The 23,691-nt window shown below is 36.8% G+C and overlaps 1 protein-coding gene across 2 annotated transcripts; it reads left to right on the forward strand.

Moving 5' to 3' along the window:
* The first annotated feature begins 1,328 nt into the window (after nt 1–1,328).
* LOC112056654 (serine/arginine repetitive matrix protein 1) lies at nt 1,329–21,842 on the forward strand. Of its 2 annotated transcripts, none has more exons than XM_052889295.1 (10): nt 1,329–1,537; nt 8,847–8,921; nt 9,539–9,674; nt 10,791–10,867; nt 11,935–11,983; nt 12,804–12,923; nt 13,286–13,364; nt 14,090–14,303; nt 14,850–14,961; nt 15,400–21,842. In XM_052889295.1, exons 1-10 carry the CDS (start codon nt 1,475–1,477, stop codon nt 16,464–16,466), a joined length of 1,992 nt encoding a protein of 663 aa, XP_052745255.1. In that variant the 5' UTR covers nt 1,329–1,474; the 3' UTR covers nt 16,467–21,842. The 2 variants fall into 2 exon arrangements, with proteins under 2 accessions (XP_052745255.1, XP_052745254.1); XM_052889294.1 differs by lacking the exon at nt 1,329–1,537 and adding an exon at nt 1,588–2,073.
* The last annotated feature ends 1,849 nt before the right edge of the window (nt 21,843–23,691 follow it).

Raw genomic sequence — 23,691 nt, forward strand, 5'->3', positions numbered from 1 at the left:
AGATTGTGGAAAATGCACATGCGAAATCTTAGTCAAGAATTTGAAATTCAGCATTCATTTGCATTTCCAAAAGAGCATACATTTGGAAATGCAAATGAACTGAATATTGACTGTATTAGACATTAAAATGAGCCCACAGCCAAATCGTAGCTAGACTGCCTTTAAAGTTCGGACTACTATAGTGTTTTAGTCGAGTACGAACAATTTTTGGATTTTCCGCCCTAAAATCGTTCATACTCGACTAAATATATTTTCTGTGCTAAAAAACTAAAGTAGTCCGAACAACTATATAGGCATTGCTTTGACTATTTAGACTATGGACCTGTTACGCACCCAAAATCACCAACAACCACACCACACCAAAAAGTCTGTCGTTTTTTGAGGGGGACGAGGTAAACTCATACATCGAAAATATTTAACACCATTAAATATATACTGTGTCCATACACTACACAAAACTATAAACTTGACTCATAATACATACACGCGTAATTTTTACACAGAATAACAAACACATTGCTTAGACTATCCACAGAATATAAACATAGAATATTCGATTACTTGATCGAATTTTTGCTGTTCTGTCAAACGAATCGATTCTTTTTAGAAATTGTTTTTATTACAAATTTGATAAAATTAAGATAGAAATACTTACAAATGAAATGTTACTCCATCTTTTATTAAATTACAAGTTTTTGGCCGTTTTTTATGCCATTCAACTACAGAAACCGAAATTTTTAGGGAGCTCTTTACACGACGAAAACAATTACAACAATGAAACATCGATTTTATAGCAACAGTTTTTATTAACGCGTTAGATCATTGATTTTTGATCTTTGCCAGAGGGGTAACGGTTAGCGAGGCAGGTCCTGTTATTAATGGTCGAAGGCTCATTGCTTTCCGTAGACAGATAATAATAGGGTTTACCTATTCTCCCTCTACGTTGCTCTCTCCAATTATAATCTATGTCAACAAGGATAATTTTCTATTCTGTGGCTGTATATCTATTAGTCTATGGTATAACTCATACATTTTTTCCCGATAGACATCTATTGACTTAAAATGAAAGCAATTACAATTCTTGCCATGGTTCGAAATTTTCCTTGATTATGTTGCCACACATATATATTTTAATATTAAGTTAATATGAAACACCATTTGTTGAACCATTAACGAAATTCCTACTAAACTCAATTTATATTGTACTTTATTTTGATATAAAAATAAATAAACTAAACTAAAGCAATGTAATTATTTTCAAATGCTCACTGCGCTATCTAGTATCAACAATTGACAACTTTGCTTTTTTCCTGTCAAAAGAAACGGAAAAACACGAGTGTGCGTCGCCTGTAGTAGATATCAGCTGAATTATTCGGCTAAAATGCCCTGGCACGGGCATACGTAGTCGTCGGTCCGCCATTACGACGCAGCCGAGACACGTTCGTCGTATTTAGTTAAATATTTTCGTTTATAAATGAGTAATAACGCTCATGAGCTAAGCAATCGACTCCTGAATGCGTTGGATAGCAATTACAATGTAAGTTTGCGAGTTTTGAAGACCCTAAATCTGATAAGAAAGTTGGAGATACGGAAACGGTCCGCACGAGCTTGTGTGACACCCGATTCAAGTCGCGATTCGGCCTCAAGGATAGGAAGGTTAACTCGCTGCTGCTAAGCGCTCCGAGCGGGCGGCACGGTGTTTAGAGGCTCCCCGTGACGCAGGGAGCTCGTGTGGCGCGTGCTCCGCAGCGTATGTGTGGTGTGTGTTTGGGTACGTGAGCGTTGCGAGTGATGTACGGGGCCACTGACGTCGCCAGCGCCCGTCTCTTCCCTCCGTCCCCAGTGCCAAATGTTTTGCAATGTGAAAGTATGGAATTGTGCCACGCGTGACCTTTCCCAAAGATGTTCCTGAGGTTGTGATTAACGTCGCTCGGATAGCAAATGTGCTCCTCTTTTCGTATGCATGCTCGTGGATACTCCGCGGTGTGGTCTACCGCGGGCGCGTGGTCTGCAGGATGGTGTGAAACGGTGAAGCATTTGATTAATATGTACATACTGATGGTGCAATCACAGGTCAGTCCCATTTTTTCGAAATAGTTCCAGTATCTTCTTACTTGCATCAGAGTAAACATTCCAGAACACATGTAATATTAATATAATATCTGTTACTATGTAACTGCAACACTTATAACACTAATTAATATCATGTAAATGGTTAATGTTGTTATTAAATCACAATATTATTTGGTCTACTGGTATACATAAATGATTATGATCAACATGGCTACTCCAACAATATCTGCCTACTAAAGTTAGGATATAATTGATGACTTGGGAAAAAAAAGGCAATGTGGTCACCACACTATGTTAGGTGTTCATTGACCCTTACATGAATTAATCATGAATTACATTCTATATTTGAATAAATACAGCTGGATATTTAAAGTTGAATTATAGCATTTTTCAACCAATCAGCAAATTATTAACAGTTATTTTAAAATGGTATTATGTGGTTGTCTGTTGCCATGTGACCTTTATTCAGTATCATTGAACTTTAGAAAAAAAAGATTACTTACTTTTTATAAAAAACCTCTAATGGGGATTGATTAATGCATATTAAAGAAAGCTGCAAAATTAATGGGTGGAGTTAGTTTGCAGACATACTTTATTTAAATTAATTAATTAAATATGCATTTCAAATTCACAATACTATATTAGACCAATTAATGGAGTATTTCAAGTTTCAAATTCAAATTCTATAAATAATAAGATATTCTTTATATTCAAAGTACTTAACTGCCCTGAGAGATTTCAAAACAATCAAATCTATGGGCTGTAGAGAGTTGTTAATTTCACTGTTTTTCTGGCAATTTTTATGTTGAGATGCAAGGGTGCCTGGTTCATTCAGTGGCAGAGAAAATCTCCAAGAGCCTCAGACTTGAAATGTAGATCATCATCATATCAGTCAATGGATGTCCACTGCAGGACACAGGCCATTTGTAGGGACTTCCAAACATCACAATCTTGAGCCGCCTGCATCCAACAAATATCTGCGTTTTGCTTGATGAAGTCAGTCCACTTGGCGGGGGATCGACCTGCCGAAGATTCTAAACACGCTACCCCCACCCCAATATAATTAAAAGTGCATCAACAAATGTAGCACTGAGAGCAAAACTCAAGAAAGGCTCAAACAATTTAACTAATATAAGGCTTCTTATGGTATGAAAAACTTGGAAAATTTGAAAACTTAACTATATTATTGGATGCTTTTAACTCAACCATAGCAGGTGAATAGATTTAGATGAAATTTTGCATTGATATTTTTTTTATGGTCTCCTCGACTACAATAATGTCTAGAAAGCAATGTTAATGGTACACAATTCATAGGGACTAGACTGGACATAGATCTACCCTAAGAATTCATTAATGCCTACCCTAATAACCATATGGTTTTTTACAATTTTTATGTTTTGTGTCTAGCTACCCTAGTCAACAATTTTATGAACACCCCTGGGTCCTGTATAGGGCATGTTCGCCTAGACAGTGCCACTCTTGCCTTGAAGGTGTTTAGATTGTAATTGGCAGGAAATACAGACGTCAGAAGGGCATTTTACACTAGCTGTTCATATAAGAAACATTGCAATACACAATTATAGTCTAGTACAATTATAGTAGTAGTAGTAGTAGGCTACTTTTTCCTGACATTCCCATAGGGATGGAATCCGTAGATCAATGCACAAATCAAGAGCCTGAAGCGAGCTGATGTAATCAATGACTACACTTTGTTTCATGTATACTAATAGCATTAACAACTGAGTCTTAGGGCCATAAATCATTTCTCTATATCTATCTTGCTTGCACTTATGGGTCTTATGGAGCCGTCTAGTGAAGGGTGTAACAATGAAAGACATATTATCGATAAGTAAAGTTTATTATCGTATCTTGTTCACAAAATTAAAAAAATTAACAATATTTGATTTAATATAATACATATTTCATATTATATAATTATTAACTAAATAAAATTAATCTTCATCTGAGTCTTCATCATCAGAATCTTCGTCTTCTGCCAAATTTATTATATATTAGTATCCATAGTGCGCAACGAGTAACACATGAATGTATTTATTTAATTGCAGTAAACACATTTATAGCAAAAAAAATACGCAATGCAATTACATTAGAAACCGACCAATCAGAATCGTCCAAATCATTATTGACTCATCATTAGCACGTGCGCAGGTAGCCGTTTATCGATAATTAGGGTGCGCAGGTAGGCGCGCTGCACATTCCTATCTTTTTTGACTTTTATGACCGGACGACTCAGATGATAATGCGCATACTATAGGATGGTGCAGGTGACAGTTCATTTCACTCTTGAAAATTAGCAGTGATTCACGATAATAGTATGTATTATGTTTATATACAGGTGACTGTCACCATACCCATGTTATCTGAAAAACAAGTCATTTAGTTGATGGCAAAGCTGTGGCCTTCCTGTAAGAAACTGCCAATAATGAATACATGATAACCACTAAGTCAAAAAATAATAAATAGGTTTAAGAGGGTGATGTAAAAAAGTGTTTTTTTTGTCTGTTATGTCATAAGAATTGTCTGAATCTAAATAGGTTTTCATGCTGCTTTAAGCCAGTAGTAGGAATGTTTGCAGAAAAACAAGCGTTATTTATTAAAAAATGACTGTAGCAATATAAATCAAATTAGATGGAAACAAGTAGATTAGTTTTTCTTTGTTCCTAGATATAATGGCAATTTTTTGGCTAGGATGTGTTCTCAGATTTGCTTTGCCCTAAGTGAAACCTGTTGATGACCTTAATTATATATGTTTATCCATATATAATATAAAATATTGAGTTGTTCTTTCTTCCAATAATTTAATTATTAGTCCAGAGTTAAGATATTTGTGGTGTAACAACCCTGTGCTGTCAGCTGGTACTGGTTTTAGTCCTAAGTAGGACCCAAAATCCAGAAATTTATGATTTGTAGCCAAACTTGTATTTAGATAATTGAATGTTATGGATTGAATAGGCTTTAGGTTATTATCCTGTAATCTCAGACTGTCTTGTCACTTAACTTCATGTGTGATTGTTGTTAACAGCTATTGTTATTGATGAATATCATGGATTTCATATTCTAAATTTGAATAACAATAATTTTACAATAGGGTATTGTTGTATTGGATCTTGGTTCTAAATCTCTCTCCCGTTATGAAAGATAGGACCTCTTGGATGTTATCCAGGTCCCTGATGATGGTAAAATGAAAGCACTACCAAGAAATAAAACAATGGCAGGAAAATACACAGTAGATAATGCTGTGTTAATTTAAGATGTCAACCATCTATTTCTTTAAGTATTCTTTTGTTCTTTTATGGTGAAAAACCACCTAAATTATAAGATGAATTTGATTAATTTTGTAAAAGGTATATTGACCAATAGCTGCTGATAAAAATTGCAAAAACAATACATTTATTTGTTATACCTTCACCGTTTTTAGGGTTTATCTAAATGGTACAACATACTCAGTTAGACGTCTGTCTATCTGATGAACTGTTATAGTTACACGGCTGAATTTTTCACAGATGATGTATTTCTGTTGCTGCGAGTACTAAAACACAGAATAAAATAAATACTTAAGATAGGGAGGGGGCTCTCATTTCATTAGTATGGAACCTTTCTTGTGTAAGTCAGACTCACACTTGGCCACGGCCAGTTTATTTACTATTACAGTTGTGGTAAATATACCTATATTCAATGTTTAGACATTGTTTCTAAATTCTGTGGTTTTATTATGAGTATTGTATTATATAGATAGATCTTGTGATGAAACAATATTGCTATAATTACATCACTATCAAACTTTGTTATCATAATAATGATTAATTTTAATATCATAATATTTATAGCTTTATGCAACATTTTTCTTAGAACCTTTTATTGTACCTCTATACTTAGGTATGATTTTATAACTCACCACCACAATTTTTGCCATAGTGGCCAATCTCATGAGACTTACAACCATATGTTATAAACATGGTCTAGTATTTAAAGCTCAATTTTTTTCAAAGTAACATGAACTTTAAATGGTATTGATAAGGTCCACTTTACTTTGAATAAAATTGAGCTTTATATCCATGTTTATAAATATTTTTGTTGGCTTGTTTTTTCATATCCAGAATGGGAAATCCCCATGGATAGAGTTAGGTAGAGCTGGACTCTTACCGGCTAAAACCCCTTGTGTTGCCTATGTACCCTGCCTTTAACAATAGTTGTCCAGTTATTGGCTGTTTCCAATATTCTGGGTTTTCTTGTGCAATAACACCCATATTAGCACAAAGTTCTTCTCTGTTAGTCTGTTCATAGTGAAATATTGTGCAAGTGCAATTTGTTGTCTGTTTCACAGTACGCACGGGTCACATCCAGCCTTTTTCAAATTCCTGTGAGGTTACAAATATGGCTGAGAAAGTAAAAAGTGCACAAGTTTGTGCAATAAATACAGATGAACACTCTATTTCTTCACTCTCATAGGTAGATAGGTGCGGTGCAGCGATAAAGTTGTTATTAGCTGACAATGGGGATGATGACTAGGTTTGAATATATTGATTTTTATGATACATTCGGGTAAATAAGTTCAATGGTAACTAATTTATACATAAAAAGCAAAGAATGTCTGGATATTTGTGAAATAAATAAGATTATAAAATTTCAAAATCTATTAATTTTTTTTTTATCGTAATTACATGAAAATTCATACAGTTTTAGCTTCCTTACATTAAATGTGACATTTATCAATAAATAAACTATAAACATAAACGCACAAATAACAAAGATATTAGTAATTTTGTTTGAACGCCCATACAACGATCAACGAGCCAACAACGTCACTATTCGTGCCATTTTGTATGGAGACAAAATGGCACGAATGGTCTGCCAGGGATCCGCGGCAGCGCCGCAAATCTGACCCTTTAAATCCCTGTAGCTCCGAAAGTAATGATCGCAGATATCCTGTTACTTTTAGAAAATTGCTTTACTATTAGCATACTCTTAATTTATATACAATTTAAAAAACTGTCATCATCCCTATTTTAAGGTGCATGTCCTCGATGGGATTCGAACTTATGCTCTTCAAATCGAAAGCAGAGGTCTTAACTACTGGGCTAAAAATAGTAACAGGCTGCAAAAAACAGGCTACGACACTGGTTATCAGTGATTTTATTTTTATAGTATTCATTTTTTGATGGTGCTTCCAAAGATCGCAAAAATCGATTTTCATTTCTGTGTGGAAAAGTGGAAATTTATTTTTAGCCAAAGAAACAAACAAAACATTACAATAGTAGGAAATTGGTGGCATTCGTTTCTTTCTATTTACCTACAGTCGGGCGAACTGTTGTGGTCGGTCGTAAAACTACGCTGCTACTATAAAATGAATGAAATAATTTAACTACCTACTGTATAATTTTAATTTATTATATCGCTGTAGGTAGTGGACAAATTATTTTTGATTTTCTTAGGTTTGTAAACTTTTATGTTGACGTTGTTGGACCTGCCAATGCATAGCTTTAAGCAATGTGTTAAAAAACATTTACTTAGGTTACTACAACATTGATGAGTTCCTTAAAGATAAATTGCTTGGACGCCATTGGATCAGCTTCCACCTTCACACAGGAAATAAAACTATAAGAAATTGTAATTGTTATCAATTGTAAATTATAATACTGTATGACTTTTTCAAAAGAGCAACTGTTGAGTTTTTTGCATCTTCTCAGCAGAATCTGCCTTCCGAACCGGTGGTAGAATCATTACAAATAGTCAACTGACGTGTCAAAAGTGCTTGTAAACTGAGCCTACTTGAAATAAATGAATTTTGATTTTGTTAGATTATTATTATTTAATGTCCTGCAGTTTCACCAGCGATTATGTTCCAATGGGAATACGGATAAAGCTTATGTTACTAGCTGGTAGGATAGATATTTGGGATTTTAAAAATGGGCTAAGTGATTAGCTTAAATTTTTTGGTGATTATATTATTCATATCTACATGTTCATAGAGTAACATTGCTATATTTCGTCCCCATATGGGAATGGAAATATAATATAAATTAAGTTTATATGTTTGCGCTTCGCTACAATCAAGATAGAAAGAAAATACATTTATTCATTTGTGTCACAAGTTTGTTGTGTGTTGTGTGTGTGTTTTTTTAGGAAGGTTGGGGGTTATTGTAGGGGACTGACACAGACAGCCAGTAGGGCATCCCATACTTTTGCTGTATAAATAAGAAATGAAGATGCAAAACCTTTTTGTGTGTCGCCTGGATATCTACCACATAAGGGTGCTACTGTTCCCAGAGTCTTGCTGTTCTGTGGCAGGAAGGGGAAGGAGGAAAAGATGGTGGTGGTTTATGGGTTGTGTAAAAATCGACACAAGCAACTGGTGACAGTGATGCAATGCAGAAAGAAAAAATTAATTATTATAAACCAGGCACCTATTAGTTTTGATTTTGTTTTGTTTGCTCTTACAAAAATGTGATTTAGATATTTGGGATAGTTCAAAAGAACAGCAGATAAGTGAAAAACTATCCAAGTTGGGTCTTTGACTGTAGAGATTTCAGTAAAATATGTTAGGTAAACATCATGATGAAACCTGCACACCAGAGAATTTTCTTAATTCTCTGTGTGTGTGTAGTCTGCCAATCCGTATTGGCCAGCGTGGTGGACTATTGACCTAACCCCTCTCATTCTGAGAGGAGACTCGAGCTCAGCAGTGAGCCGAATATGGGTTGATGATGATGTATTTAGTAAAGAATTAATTGGTTTTATATTTCTGTTTCCAGGTCTTGGACATGCAGATGGTTAACGAAATCATATCCATTTTGGAGAAATTCAATATTACGAAGGAGCTGTTGGAGGTGAGAACTTTGCTTGAAAATTGACTGATTGACTTCAGATGCGCTGGGGTATATTAATACCCCATGCCTTTATAGTCGGCGTGCTCGAAGAAGCTATAGAGAGAACAGTACATTAATTATAATTCTTTTTCTGTATTTATTGGTAACATTGGTAACATTTACTTCATTTGAAATCCATTTCCCTAGCTAAGTTATAAAGGTTACAAAATGAAAACTAGAACCACTGATCTAGAATCAGACACCACTTTATCCACTGGGAACTCTGACCAAACAAGAGAAAGAAAGAGAGAAAAATGCGTTTATTTCGAAATTATGCCACACCACAATATCTCCAGTACACAAGAGCACATTGATAGTGATGGGGATTCCCTAGGCGTCTATAGTTTTTGTACGGGTCCCCTAGATTCTGCCAGATCCATAACATTTCCTGATAGACGTCCGTCCACTGCAGGACATACATGGCTACGTCGTCAGTATTTCTAATGAGGGGTTGACCAAACTGTGCTTTTTCGTTCTGGTGCGGGATCGCCCTTCTCTTGAGACTTTAGTGTCCAAATGTGAGCCAGATGGGTCAATATAAAAAAAATGTGTGCTTTATTTTGTTATTTCTTTTTCAGACCACCCGACTGGGTAAGCATGTGAACGAGCTACGCAGGAAGACCACAGACCCGACGCTGGCTCGCCGCGCCAAGGTGCTGGTGAAGCGATGGCGCGACCTCGTCATCCCCGCCGTCGCATCGCCCGCGCACTCTGGTAACATCACAGCTCAACGGTTCATCTTATAATAGAACTATAGTGGAATGTGCTGGCATCGGAAGTGCCTATTCACTCTAAGATTGGAAGATACTCATGTTGAAGATCGAAAACGGTAGTCTGTAAGACAGTCCAAATCTTTGCTGTATGAATATAGAAAGAAAAGTTGCTTCGTAATCATAACCGCATCCAAGGGATATCCTACAGCACATCGGTGCAGAATTCTACTATGTCTGGCAGTCCATAATAGAATACCGAAGGAGGAATCAGATCAAACGTGCAGTTACCAAGTCGTTATCAACCCATATCCGGCTCACTGCTGAGCTCAAGTCTCCTCTCAGAATGAGAGTTAGGCCAATAGTCCACCACGCTGGCCCAATGCGGATTGGCAGACTTTACACACGCAGAGAATTAAGAAATTCTCTGGTGTGCAGGTTTCCTCACGATGTTTTCCTTCACCGATTGTGACACGTGATATTTAATTTCTTAAAAAATGCACACAACTGAAAAGTTGGAGGTGCATACCCCGGACCAGATTCGAACCCACACCCTCCGGAATCGTAGGCAGAGGTCATATCCACTGGGCTATCACGGTGCAAGTTACCAAGTGCACACCCCTAAATATAATATTGTATTTCTTAAGACTTTACTTTTAATCTCCGTACCAGGAACAACAAAACTTACAGTATAACATGTATCTTCTTCTTTCTTCTGGGCCGTTTCCGCACTTAGCCATGTGATTGGCCGTTGTGCGTTAGTATAACATGTATATTAGCTTGAGAGATTATTGAGTTGAATGCACATATTGAATGTTGCAGGGAAAACAGAATCTGGTAGGGTAATTCTAAATTTTTGCAGAGTGTTTGAGAAAAAGAGAACCCAACCGCTTAGTACCAACAGATATCGACAAAATAGTGGTGCTGAATTTTGTTATGCCTAGCAGTACTAGAACCATGACAGAGGAATGAGAACAAACGATTCCCAAGCGTTTTCCCTTAAATGTGTCATTTTACGCATTTATAAAACTTAATTGTTAGTAAGAAACTGTATACACAAAAGAGTTTTTAAAAAAAGTTAAATTAAAAAGGTAACTTAAGTATCGTAATGTTGTCCCAGGTTCGAACCGGTCGTCAGCAGAGAGGCAGGTGCGTCGGCTGGGCGGCACACCGCTCACTTCGCCGGCGTTATCGCGGGTACTAATATATTGCATTAGGATGATTCATGATTTTGGCCTGTTATGGTCATTATAAAACGCTAAAAGTTTATCGGCCCATGCTCCTATTATAGGTAAGTAGACTAGAGAAGAGATTCAAAATTCACAATAACCAACTGGTTATGATACTTTTCTATGGTAGGAGCATTGATTGACAAGTTTTTTAAATGACAAAAGTTTGGCATTAGCCTTCATTCGCACCTTTTTTAACGGACGTTAGGAAAGTGTTCAAATTCCACAAATGTTTTCCCAAGTTTCCCACGACAAGGTTTTCACAACGCTTTTTATTGAGCAGTGTTGCATTTTCAATTTTGGGAAATAGACCTTCATTTAACTTCATACTATATTTCAACACTTCTTTATCGTCTGTTAAAGAAACTCTTGTGCGAATGAGGGCTTATAGGCCATCACTCTATTTAGCTATAGAACAGTTACAAAGTGCCACTTTGGCCCAATGGTTATGCTGAGACTATAAGATACATGTCCCTATATGATCTCCAGTTGTGCTAACACGCGTCCAAGTGAAGATAAATAGACAAAAACCCATAGAAAGAGATAACCATATTTTTGGTTGAACCGCCATTGATTGAAATTTGTCTATTTCTTTTCACGAGATTGCATTTTTGTTCAGCATGTTAACGCCATAGAGCATAGTATGAATATCAACACCACTGGCTTCCCAACTTCGACTCACTGCTGAGCTCAAGTCTCTCTTAGAATGAGAGGGGTTAGGCCAATAGTCCACAACTCTGGCCCAATGCGGATTGGCAGACTTCCCACACGCAGAGAATTAAGAAAATTCTCTGGTATCCAGGTTTCCTCACAATGAGACACGCTCCTTCACCGTTTGAGACACGTGATATTTAATTTCTTAAAATGCACACAATTGAAAACTTCGAGGTTCTTGCCCCAGACCAGATTCGAAACCACAATCTCCGGAATCGGAGGCTAAGGCTATCACGGCTCACTCGCTATGACGGCTCATTAAACTTTTTATTAAAATCCAATTTAAAAGCAAAAGTCTGTAAGCTTCTTTTAATTTTACAGCAAGTCGTGAGTCCCGCACTGTCCATCCCCCGGCCGCCGTCTAGACCAAGTAAGTTATATAATCGACTTCGACACAGCTTAGACCAAGTAAGTTCTTAAACATTGCTTAGACTAAGTAAATTCTTATCAATGCTTAGACTAAGTAAATTCTTTAACATTGCTTAGACTAAGAAATTTTTTATCAATGTTTAGACTAAGTAAGTTCTTAAACATTGCTTAGACTAAGTAAATTTTTATCAATGCTTAGACTAAGTAAATTCTTAAACATTGCTTAGACTAAGTAAATTCTTATCAATGCTTAGACTAAGTAAGTTCTTAAACATTGCTTAGACTAAGTAAATTCTTATCAATGCTTAGACTAAGTAAGTTCTTTAACCATCTTAAACATTGCTCAGACCAAGTAAGTTCTTTAACCAAATTTAACAATGCTCAGAACAAATAAGTTCTATAACAGACCTAAACACTTATTTGACCAAGTAAGTTGTTTAACTAACTTCAACACTCTAGTCCAAGTAAATTCTTTAACAGTCTTAAACACTGCCTTGACCAAATAAGTTCTTTAACAGTAACTCTGGTTCTTATCAATGCTTAGACTAAGTAAGTTCTTTAACCATCTTAAACATTGCTCAGACCAAGTGAGTTCTTTAACGAAATTTAACAATGCTTAGACCAAATAAGCTTTAAACGGACCTAAACATTTCTTTAACTAAGTAAGTTACTGCTTAGAACAAGGTATGGTCTTAAACCGATTTACTGCTACTTTGGGCTATGCTCGTTTTTCATTTATACTTGGTTTACGCATATTGTAGTATATCTATCCATTAGTTTTTATTAATATAGTGATTTATTTAATTACTTCTATTTTCCAGCATGGGGCGGTTATGAGTCAGACTCACAGGACGTTATCCTGGTGGATGACGACCCCCCTCCGCCCGCGCCGCCGCCCCTCGCGCCGCCCACCATGCTCGCGCACAAGCCCATCACCCCGCGTAAGTATACACCTGGTCACATGACGAGTATACGAGACAACTCCCCTCCACCCGCGTAAATGTATTTATAACATTAATATCAAAAGTTATATTTCATTCTTTCTCATGAATAATATAATATGACTAGCTGACGTCGCGCGGTTTGACCCGCTTGGTTCCCGTTCCCGTGGGAATATGGGGATAATATATAGCCTTCCTCGATAAATGGGCTATCTAACACTGAAAGAATTTTTCAAATCGGACCAGTAGTTCCTGAGATTATCGCGTTCAATCAAACAAACAAACAAACTCTTCAGCTTTATAATATTAGTAAAGATATTAGAGTGTATGAAGTTTATAATTTTTTTTACTTTTCATTATAGCGGTGAAGCGGCCGCCCTCCCCCGAGCCTCTTTACGACGAGAAAAAGGCGAAGAGAGATAAGAAACCTAAGAAGAAAAGGTGAGATTTACCTTTATCATCTTTTTTTCCATTTCTTTATAAGAAAGACCTAGCTTTCCAGGCTCACCTGATGGTAAGTGAGCGGGTTAACTTAAGAGATTAATTGGGTTAGGAGGAGGATAAAAATCCATACTCCTTTCGGTTTCTACGGCTGTGTTTGTTGTGGGCTCTTCCCGGACCAAGGCGAGTTTGAAACCCTCGTAACTTTAATTTTAAGTGTTAATTATTATCATTATCTAATAATCTATCTAATAATATTATTACCTGAGGTTTCGAAAGTGCTTATAAACTAAGCCTAAGACGTCACACCAGAACGCTAATTCGCTTGGTGATACGTCTTTGCCGGTAGTATGGTAACTAACCACGACCGAAGCCTATCTATCTATCTATCCTTACCTTATCAGCCGATAGACGTCCATTGCTGGACATAGGCCTCTTGCACGGACCTGCAAGCACAACGATCGCGAGCCGCCAGCATCCAGCGGCTCCCTGCAACCCGCTTGATGTCCTCGGTCCACCTAGTCGAGGGTCGACCAACACTGCGCTTTCCGGTGCGGGGTCGCCATTCCAGCACCTTGGGACCCCAACGTCCATCGGCTCTTCGAACTATGTGGCCTGCCCTTTACCACTTGAGCTTCGCGACTCGCTGAGTTATGTCAGTGACTTTGGTTCGTCTTAACTGTATATGCAAAGCATTTCTTGATATTCAATGTTTGAATACCCAGGGGTCACAGTCGCGCGGGGTCCGGCACGGAGGCGCCGGCGGCGGGCGAGGCTGAGCACGCTCCCGCTCCCGCGCTCGCGCCCGCTCCGCTCGCGGCGGGCGCGCACGCGTGGGGCGGTCGCAACGGCTCGGCGCCCGAGCGGCGGCGGAACGGAATGCGGCCCGACCCTTATGCCGCGCTTGTTAATAGGCTACCGCCCGCTGGCGCTAAAAAGGTAAACTAAGTCATGTAGTTCTTGTTCCTATGAAAATTATCATTATCAACCCATACGACTTATTGCTGAACACGAGTCTCCTCAGAATGAGTGGGGTTTGGCCAATAGTCCACCACTCTGGCCCTATGCGTATTGGCAGACTTCACACATAGAGAATTGAAAAAAAAATTAAAGTATGCAGGTGTTCTCTCGATGTTTTTCCTTCACCGTTTGAGACACGTGATGTTTAATTTCTAAAAAGGCACATAAATGAAAAGTTGTATGATATGCCTTGATGAGTTGTGTGTCTAGATGACATCCAGGATCTGATGATGGAGCTGGATAAAACGACAACCCTTTCGAGTTTCAGATCGTGTGATACGCCTTGATGAGTACTTTGTATCTAGATGACATCCAGCATCTGATGATGGAGCTAGAAGGTGAACATAGGAACTTGGTTGTTAAACGACATAACCCTATCGAGTTTGGGCTTGTTTGATTCGTCTTAATGGGCACTTTGTTGATTATATCTATGGTTATTGAATGTACCAACTTGTGACATTCCAGGTGAAAACAACGAAGGAACTGCTGGAACAGATCCAATCGCGTGGTAAGGCGCCCTCGCGCCCTGCGTCCCCCGCGTCGCCTTCCTCGCCCGACGTCATGCTCATAGAGGATGGTCAGTGGACACTACTTTATCTATCTTTTATATCATCATCATCATCATCATCATCATCATCATCATTACCACCATTATCATCATAGAAGGATCATAGTAGATCGTTGGTTAACAATTTAAGACCATTTAAAAAAAGTGTCAACTAATCTATTCGAATAACATTCGAAATTTTCTGAATAATTGTATATTGTTGTTGTGTTCCTTTAACCTGAGCAGCTATAAAAATGCTGGCTGCTTAAACCTAGATGTTTCGAAGTCCTATGTCCTATGTATATTTGTAGACGTCCATTGTCCATATGCCCATGAAGATAGTGCTTACTTCCTCTGTTTTACCTCCATTACCATAGCTACGGTCATGCTGACAGAAAGAGGCTTGATTGTGATTAGGCAATGTGTTAATCATCCAATGTTAATAATATTTACCACAACTGTTTCCAGGATGCCCCATCAGTGTGGGGTCGCCGCTGCGTAACGGTGGCACTGAAGCTAAACATGAGCCTGAGCCCAAGCCCGAACCCATCATCCTACCTCCACTAGAGGATGAGAGGGAGTGGGCGGACTGCACCTGCGGAGAAGAGGTCTCCGACAGTTGTCCCGCTGCGGTGAGGACTGCGCTGAGGCCTCTCCACGTGCGGGCCTTGCACAACGCCTTGCTCCCGGGCCTCAACGGGACTCGCGCCCCCGCGGAGCCCCACAAATTCGCCGTGAGGTCCCTCAAACTGCCGGACCAACCGGACCTGTTCGCCAGCGTCGTACCTCTGTACAACTATTCCGACTACGCTGACGACTATTGCGCGAAGAACATGGCTCGGGTGCCTCTGTGTACAAACATCCCCTGGAGCAGCTTCGCCCCCTCGCCCCCTTCGCCGCCCCCACCTAAATCTCCACCCCCTCTGAGGCCCTACCCGTCCCCGGCTCGCGAAAGTGATACAAATGTCGATATAAAGTTAGATAGCACAGAAGAAGCGCCCGAAGCGAAAGTGAAAGAGAAAGTGGAATGCGAGAAGCAAATGCCGACAGTCGTAGCGGAAATGGTCGGCGTGCCTAGTTTAGAACCGAGCGAGAGACTGAAAGCACCTTTACTGTCTGCAGAAGACGAAAAGCAGTTCAATTCGGAACGGCGAGTGGTTGTTAAAGTTGAGAAGCAGTTTGTGTGTGAATCGCCCGAACATCGGACAGTGGAACGGACGAAAGAGGACTTGGACGGTCGGATGCTGTATGCTTTGTGCGAGACAGCGTTGAGGACCGTCCCTTATAACTACGAGCAAGCTGCCTCCGCTCCCATTGTGACCTTGCCGGCTCTACCCGAGGTGCCAGAGGTCGGTTGTGACCCTTCTACAGAAGTGGAAGCCAGCGAGACTCTGGAGAAGGCTTTGGAGGAAGCTGCTGAAACGACTGAAAGGGATGAGTTTGGGAGACCCGTTCGTCCCACTCGCTTTGCTGAGTGGCATGAATGCGCTCGCCTCGGGGAGCTGATCGCGTTACCCTACGTCGTTATAGATTAACGCGTTGTGCCAAATATCGTTATGTGCCGCCTTACGGTGCCTGTGACTAACTCAAAAATAGACGAAATTATAAATCATGGTAGATTCCAATCACACAATATATTTTTATTTGAACTTTAATTCTTCGCCTAAAAACATCAACACAATATATTTTGTATGTATTTTTTGTGGCGAAGAATTAAAGTTTATTTATCAACTTGTGTGGAATTGCTTGTTGCTAGTGATCCTAGCTTGATGCAGTTTATAATCCGAATTAACTTTTGTACTATTTATTGAATACAGTATTATGTGCTTAATATATAAAACAAAATAATCCATTAAAAAGATAATTAGTCACAAAACACATATTAAATCAGAAAGAAATTGACACAATAGCTCTTCACTTTTATCCGATTAGTATATCCATTAAGAATTCTCATACAAATAGACAGCTTCAGTATCATACTTAAATTCACCAACAAAATTTATTGTCGTTTTTTGAGTGGGATTAGGTAAACTCTCACATCAATAATATTTACCACCTATAAATTTATCCTGTGTCCTTACACTACACACAAAAATAAATCTAAATTGTAATAGCCACATGTGTAATTTTAACACATTTGATCATGATCATATGTGACAGGGGTAACCTGTAGCAATGCAGGTCCTATAGAAGGTAATTGGTCTGAGACTCCAGTGACAATTTCTTTCCGTATTGATATGATTTATGACCTTAAGAAATAAATTTATAACCTAGAAATGTTCACAAACTATTGAGATAATGTCACAGGCACCATAAGTAGTGGGAGTGTCAGTCAAGCAGTGTTGTTGTGTGCCTGACCAAAGCATCCAATGTCTCAGTGTAGTGTCAAGTGTCCTTACGTTAGATATAAGTGACTGTGCGAGTGATGATGAGTTTTGTGCAGTTAAACCGGGCTGAATCCTGAACACCCTGTACTTAGCTGATATGGGTAAGTGATCCCTATATCTACCAGGGAATTAATTGGATTTTTTCATATCGGTTCCAATTTCACATGAGTACCTATTTCTTTGACAATCAAATATTTCCATTGTAAGATTACATGTTTTTTTTTAAATGGTTTTTTTTTGGAACTGTTGAAACTGCATGAGTAGAATTTATAGTTGTAAAATTAAAATCTTGAATTAATTTTGTCTGACTTAATTTCTTTTGTCATGTGATTTTGCAATTGATGTGAAATTATTTTATTGGCAGCCATTTTCAATACAAACCTGTAAAATTTCAGTAATAGCCATCAATATTTTGTCAATAATACTATTCAGATATCCAAAATCGTGATTTTCCAATTGTGTATTTGATAGTATGGGTTTAATTTGGATAAATTTAACAATTTTAACCTTGATAATACCAAAGTCCTGAGCGTCAATGGACCCTGCTTGATGTTGTCAGATTATGTAGAGGGTAGTCAACCCCCACTAAAGCTTCATTTGTGCAAGAGATTTAACAGACATTAAAAAAAACATACAAATGACATGTAAAATATGTTCAAAGATGTTATTAATAATGACTAGGACTAACAGCTTATTGTGCTATTCGAGGCACCAAACGCTGGGTTGAGAATTCTTACTAAGATTTTTTAGAACAAAAAATATTTAATATTTCATAGCTGCTACTATCAGATACATCAATGCTTACGAGCAGATCGACGATTATAAAAAAGCAAAAAAATTAAATCATAGTGTACCTTATACTTAACCAAAGACTTTGTGATCCGAGGCCAATGACGCAGTTAATGTATAGACAGGTTATTGAAAATGGCTGCTAGTAATAATTGTACCCATCAGACTAAGTAGGTTCCCGTAAGTTGTGATATATCGTCCGCGCACCTGCCCGGAGTCTCTCCGAGTAATCTCTAGAGTGTAGACTGTTCGACTGTTCGTATCGAGTTATCTTGTTACCCAATGTGATTTATGAGAAAATGAAAAAAATTAGGTAATTAAATAATATTAATAATAGGAGTTCCAATTGTATATTATACATATATATATTGCTATATCGAGTCAAATATCAGAATATAATTTATAGTGTTGCGATTATGTGCTAATAAGTTTTTTCAATTTGACCAAAATCGTTGTGGAAAAAAAAAATTAAACGAATTTGTTCATTTGAAAACTTCAGGATTTTGTACGAAATTGTTTTTTTAAATAAAACTGATTGTTAATTTTTGACTAATTCTTACAAATCAAACTGAAATATTTATAAAATGTCTAATCTGCCATTTTTAATTGTAATGAATTAAAACTATTATAAATCGATTCAATTATACATATTATATAATCATTTTCTTGTGCGATAAAAATCATTATATGTTCAAATCCATAGTGAATGAAAACTTATGTTGAAAGAATTTCGTACAAATCTTGCAATGTCGTCCTCGTAAGTGAAAATGTTTAAGACAATTTGATAAATTATTTTCAATACATTGAGAGTGATTTTTAGATGAAATAAAAAAAAGTATCTAATATAAACCCGTTGGAGGTCCCCACGAATTGTGTTGTTTGTTTTGTCGTTTGTTTGTTTTTATTCACTGATTGAAGGAAAAACATAGACATGTTATAGACCTCGTGAAAATTAAATATAGCATAATATTTTACATTTTATTTTAAATTTTTTACTGATGATTGGTGATACTGAGTGGACTAGTAAATAAGAAATTTTTTGATTGAATTTTATTGTATTGACAAGTTACCATTTTTTATTTTTATTTTCCCATACTTTCGCAGTTCAAAAGCGCAATAACTCATATAATTTAATTTTCGAATTCGGCGTCTCGAATTTTTTGCTGGGCATATGAGCTGTCTATGATTTTCGTTTAGTCTGTGTGGTTGGTTTGGTTAACTTGTGGTTAAGTTTGTCGCGCGGGACCTCTGACGGTCGAGGCCCGGTTTAGTGGATCTGACCAGGTCCCATGTGCCAGAATGATTGTGCCAGAATGCAGTTTTTTTTTTTTAATTTGAAATCTAAATCATGTAAACACTAAGAGATATGGCAAGGCTCAGATGGTAATGGTGTGTTTCACCACTTTCTTTTGTTACTATTTCATGAGATATTGGTGTTTTTCACCATATTCTCTTGTTACTATTTCATGAGACATTGCGTTTCGTTGCTTAATTGATACGTGGAGATGAGTAGAGTTCTATAGTAAACAAGCAATGTATAAGTTACTATAGTCTGGCGGAACTACATGAGTATCTCGACATAAAAACAGTAAAGGAAGAGGTTGAACTCAGATCAATGTGCTATAAAAAACGCATTAACACCCATGAAAACCAACTTGCTACTGCCCTCAGTCATCCAATAGATGTTAGAAGGCTAAAGCGCGCCTACATATGGGATCTCCTGTAAAAAAAAATCAAAATAATAAGAATGTACAAATGTACTAATGAAATACAAAAATTAACAAATAAAATAAATTAGCATGGCCTTCAATGGAAGGTCAGCTACACATGCCATGTAGTACCCACAAGCAATTTGCTTAAAGCTGTTGCAGCTGATTGCACAATAGTAATGAATTTAAAAAAGAAAAAACTATAGTCTGGCAAGTTCGTTGATGACACATCCATGATATGCGGGCGACGGGGAGAAAGACTGCGTGAGTGTGAAATCGAGCACGCCCCCCCAGCCCGTGCGTACCATCCGGAGTGTTACAATCGAAGTTGCCAAGCTATTAGTGCACCCATCTGATAGAAAGAAAGAAAAATGTGTTTATTTCGAAATTATGCCATTGAGCTATTTTTTTATTAATTTACTGTTTGTAATAAGAATTAAATTGTTAAATAATTCAAAGGTGTCAATGGAGTTAGTGTCTTTTTCTTCCTATCTGTCTGTCTGTCACAGGGCATGCAGCGAAATAGTTACAATTTCTTGACATGTGATACCTTTGCCATTTCTCTTGTCTGTGTTCTGTGTTAAAAGTTCCAATCTGAGGATTTATAATATGTGGACATATTTAAATAAGTTTATTTTATAACTCCGTTTAGAAATTCGATACATAATTTTTTATGAAATAATTATGTACATTTTATAAACTAAAAAAAAATAATAGCCTTAGTGTTTATTATAATGTTAATTTATTGCCAACATACATGTTTAGTTTTACTATTTTGTTTCCTATTTCTGTTATTTTTTTTTAATTGTTTTAACGACATCTTTATGGTGTCAGGTACAGCATGTTTTAAGTTTGGAATCTTATTCTGATGTTAATGAGCTAGGTAATCCTAAATTTCAATATTTAATGATGTTCTGAATAATGGTCTAGAAGGAATCTATGAAGGCCATTCATCATTATAATATACAAGATGGAAGTTTTAAAGCCCAATTGCAAAAGCAAGCAATTATGGCGTTTGGTTCATAGTAACGATATCTTGGTTTACCACGAAACTAAGTGTATGATGGTGACTAAGTATATTATTCCTCATATTATCCCAGAAGAAGTGTAAAAGGAGATGGTCCATTTCAGGTCCACTACCCCGTATCATTTGAATTTAAAAAAAAAATACAAAGATTTTATTAAAATCTAAATAAATAAATAAATCTAACAACAACAATAATAAAAAGAAATAAAAAAATTAAAACCCAAGTTTTCGAGATATATCAAGATGGCGCCCTTTTAGCAACTATGACATGACAGTTGACAGCATACGTCAAATCGACTACTGCATTGAAAACGTCATCTATCCGCCATTATTACCCATATTAGTGTTGCATTTCTTGGGCGACAGTGAATATTATTTCGAAAGAATTAAAGTAAATTCGTAGATTTGTATAATCAAAAATAGTTGAAAAAAATAATTTCCGCCAGGTTACAATGACTGATCCCCTGGGCTCCATACTATTTTAGACCATCTCCTTTTCGCTTGAGATTTTAAGCTAATCTTTTTACCATGGTCCGATTTCCATGGTTGCCCACCAAACTTCCCTACCCTGACTACATTATATATACAATACCTTTTAAAAATGACATCTCGCTCTGAAAACTGAAAATATGAAGTTCTTGATATTTTTTTATGTAAATAAACTTTGTTGACTATTATGTTAATTCTTGTGTCTCCAAACATAAAATTAGTCATTCTTTTATAAATCGCAAACAGTCGTTAATTTTCAAAAAAATGAATCCAATCATACAGACCAAAGGCTTATTATAATCTTGAGGACCAATTAAAAAAATTTGTAAGAAAAGAAATAAATATTAAAATTATCTCAAAGTGTACTTTTTACTTATTATTACTTACCAACTGTTTCATATTCTTGTTTACTTTGTCATTAAATTGTTTCTAGGTGAAATTATGTAAATACGTTTTTTGTTACTTAGGCCTCTTTGCTCAGGATGTAAAAATAAAGCACTTAAAACATTAGTTACAACTTTAGTTAAATTATTATTTCAAGTGGACTTGTACGCAAGCGCTTTTGAAAGTTAAGTCCACATTCGCACAAGAGTTTTTTTAACGGACGTTAAAAAAAGCGTTCAATGAAGGTCTATTTCCAACGCCCAAAATTGAAAATGCAACACTGCTCGAATAAAAAGCGACGTGTTTTAAAAAGGTCGTCATGTGAACATACACTCGGGAATGCATTTGTTGTATTTTAACGCTTTTATTTAACGTCCGTTAAATAAACTCTCGTGCGAATGGTGGCTAAGACTGTCAATAAGTAGTGCTTCTAACATTGATTCAGAAAGCACATACTACATATAAAGAACTAAGCAGTTTCTATTTAAAAAAAAACAGGCGTTTATGTTATAGTCTGGCAAGTTTGTTCAAACTCTCCCATGACATGCGGGTGACATGGGGAAAGAATGCGCGGGTGTGTAATCGTGCGTGCGGAGATGTGACGTGCATCAGTCGTGGGTTCTTCATTCACCGCTACACGCCCCCCGGCCCGCGCGGAACATCGGGAGTGTTACGAACGAAATTGCCAAGCTATAGTTAATAACAAGCAAGCCATCAAGGGTGATAATGTCAAGTGTTGAACATGCAAAAAAGAAAAAAATTGACAACTCTGGCAAGTCACAATTACTTTTTCTTTATACACTCATGATGGAAAGATAAAAGAGTATATTTAAATCTGGTCTGGAATTTAGAAATTTTAGTGCAATCAAGAAATTAATAAACAACAAATGTAAAAAGAAAAGCGCACAGTTTTTAATTTTATTTCGTTTATTGATAATAATTGCTTTATTTCATGAGTGGAAGCCATTTGCAATATTATTTTGTAATTCTCTTTATAATTTTAAAAATAGTTTTGAGCTGCACACATCGCTGTTTGTAAAATATATTGTTGATTTCTTATTTACTGTGAATTATGATTTATGATGTTTTGAATAGGGTGTGACACGATAACTTACACTTACTATTTATATGGAGGACTAGCGGACGCCCGCGACTTCGTCTGCTCTTAGACCTCATTAATCCGGCCCTCGCAAAGTTCTTAGTGGCCGTCTACTACCTAAGAACTACCTACCTGCCAAATTTGAACTTTGTACGTCAAGCGGTTTACATATATTAAGATAAAGATGGCTAAATATCACCTTTACTTTATAGGTTGCGCTCTACCCCCTCCCCCTCCCTACCCCTTAAGCCTTTACTACGAAACTTATAAATAAATAATGTACTTTTTTTTAAATACTTTCATTGTTTTCTTTTGTGTAATTTTTGATTTATACCATTTTACCCTGTCGATTGTCCACAGCCATAACAAATACAAAAAAAAACAGAAAATGCTCTTTTTTCATTAAAATAATTTGTTTTAACTTGTCATGTCATAGTATATTTTATTTCTTAAGATTTATTTTATTAACCAACCTCAAAAAAAGAGGACGTTACCAATTTGTCTAATTTGAATTGTCTAAATTGGCTTGAAATTCTAATAATATTTATTCTAGCTTATCTACGAGTAAATATATAAAAGCGAAAGGTTGTGTACAACTTATCGTAGAACAATGAAATGGTTTATGAGTGAGTTGGCGTCTGCTATGAACGGATTTTGCGACAGGGCCGGATTAAAGAGGTTTAAGGACGAAGTTCCGGGCAAGTTTTGTAGTAAAAGGTTATCGTGTCGTTCCCTATTGAATTTATGTCCGTGAAATACCAAAATTAGCAAGTGTTAGATACATCTGTACATAATTATATAAATACTTATTTGTTGGAATGATAAAATACATTGGTATCAAAAACCGTAAGATATAGTTCCTGCTAAATAACTATT

The sequence above is a fragment of the Bicyclus anynana genome, chromosome 25, assembly GCF_947172395.1.
Source record: "Bicyclus anynana chromosome 25, ilBicAnyn1.1, whole genome shotgun sequence".
Taxonomy (NCBI): Eukaryota; Metazoa; Arthropoda; class Insecta; order Lepidoptera; family Nymphalidae; genus Bicyclus; species Bicyclus anynana.

Bases quoted from the DNA above. Each gene is read 5' to 3' on its own strand.
- LOC112056654 (XM_052889294.1), top strand. From the start codon at position 1,942: ATGTGCTCCTCTTTTCGTATGCATGCTCGTGGATACTCCGCGGTGTGG. The intron at 8,922-9,538 runs GTGAGAACTTTG...TTTCTTTTTCAG, and splicing joins TTACGAAGGAGCTGTTGGAG to ACCACCCGACTGGGTAAGCA. The intron at 14,962-15,399 runs GTCAGTGGACAC...AACTGTTTCCAG, and splicing joins CGTCATGCTCATAGAGGATG to GATGCCCCATCAGTGTGGGG.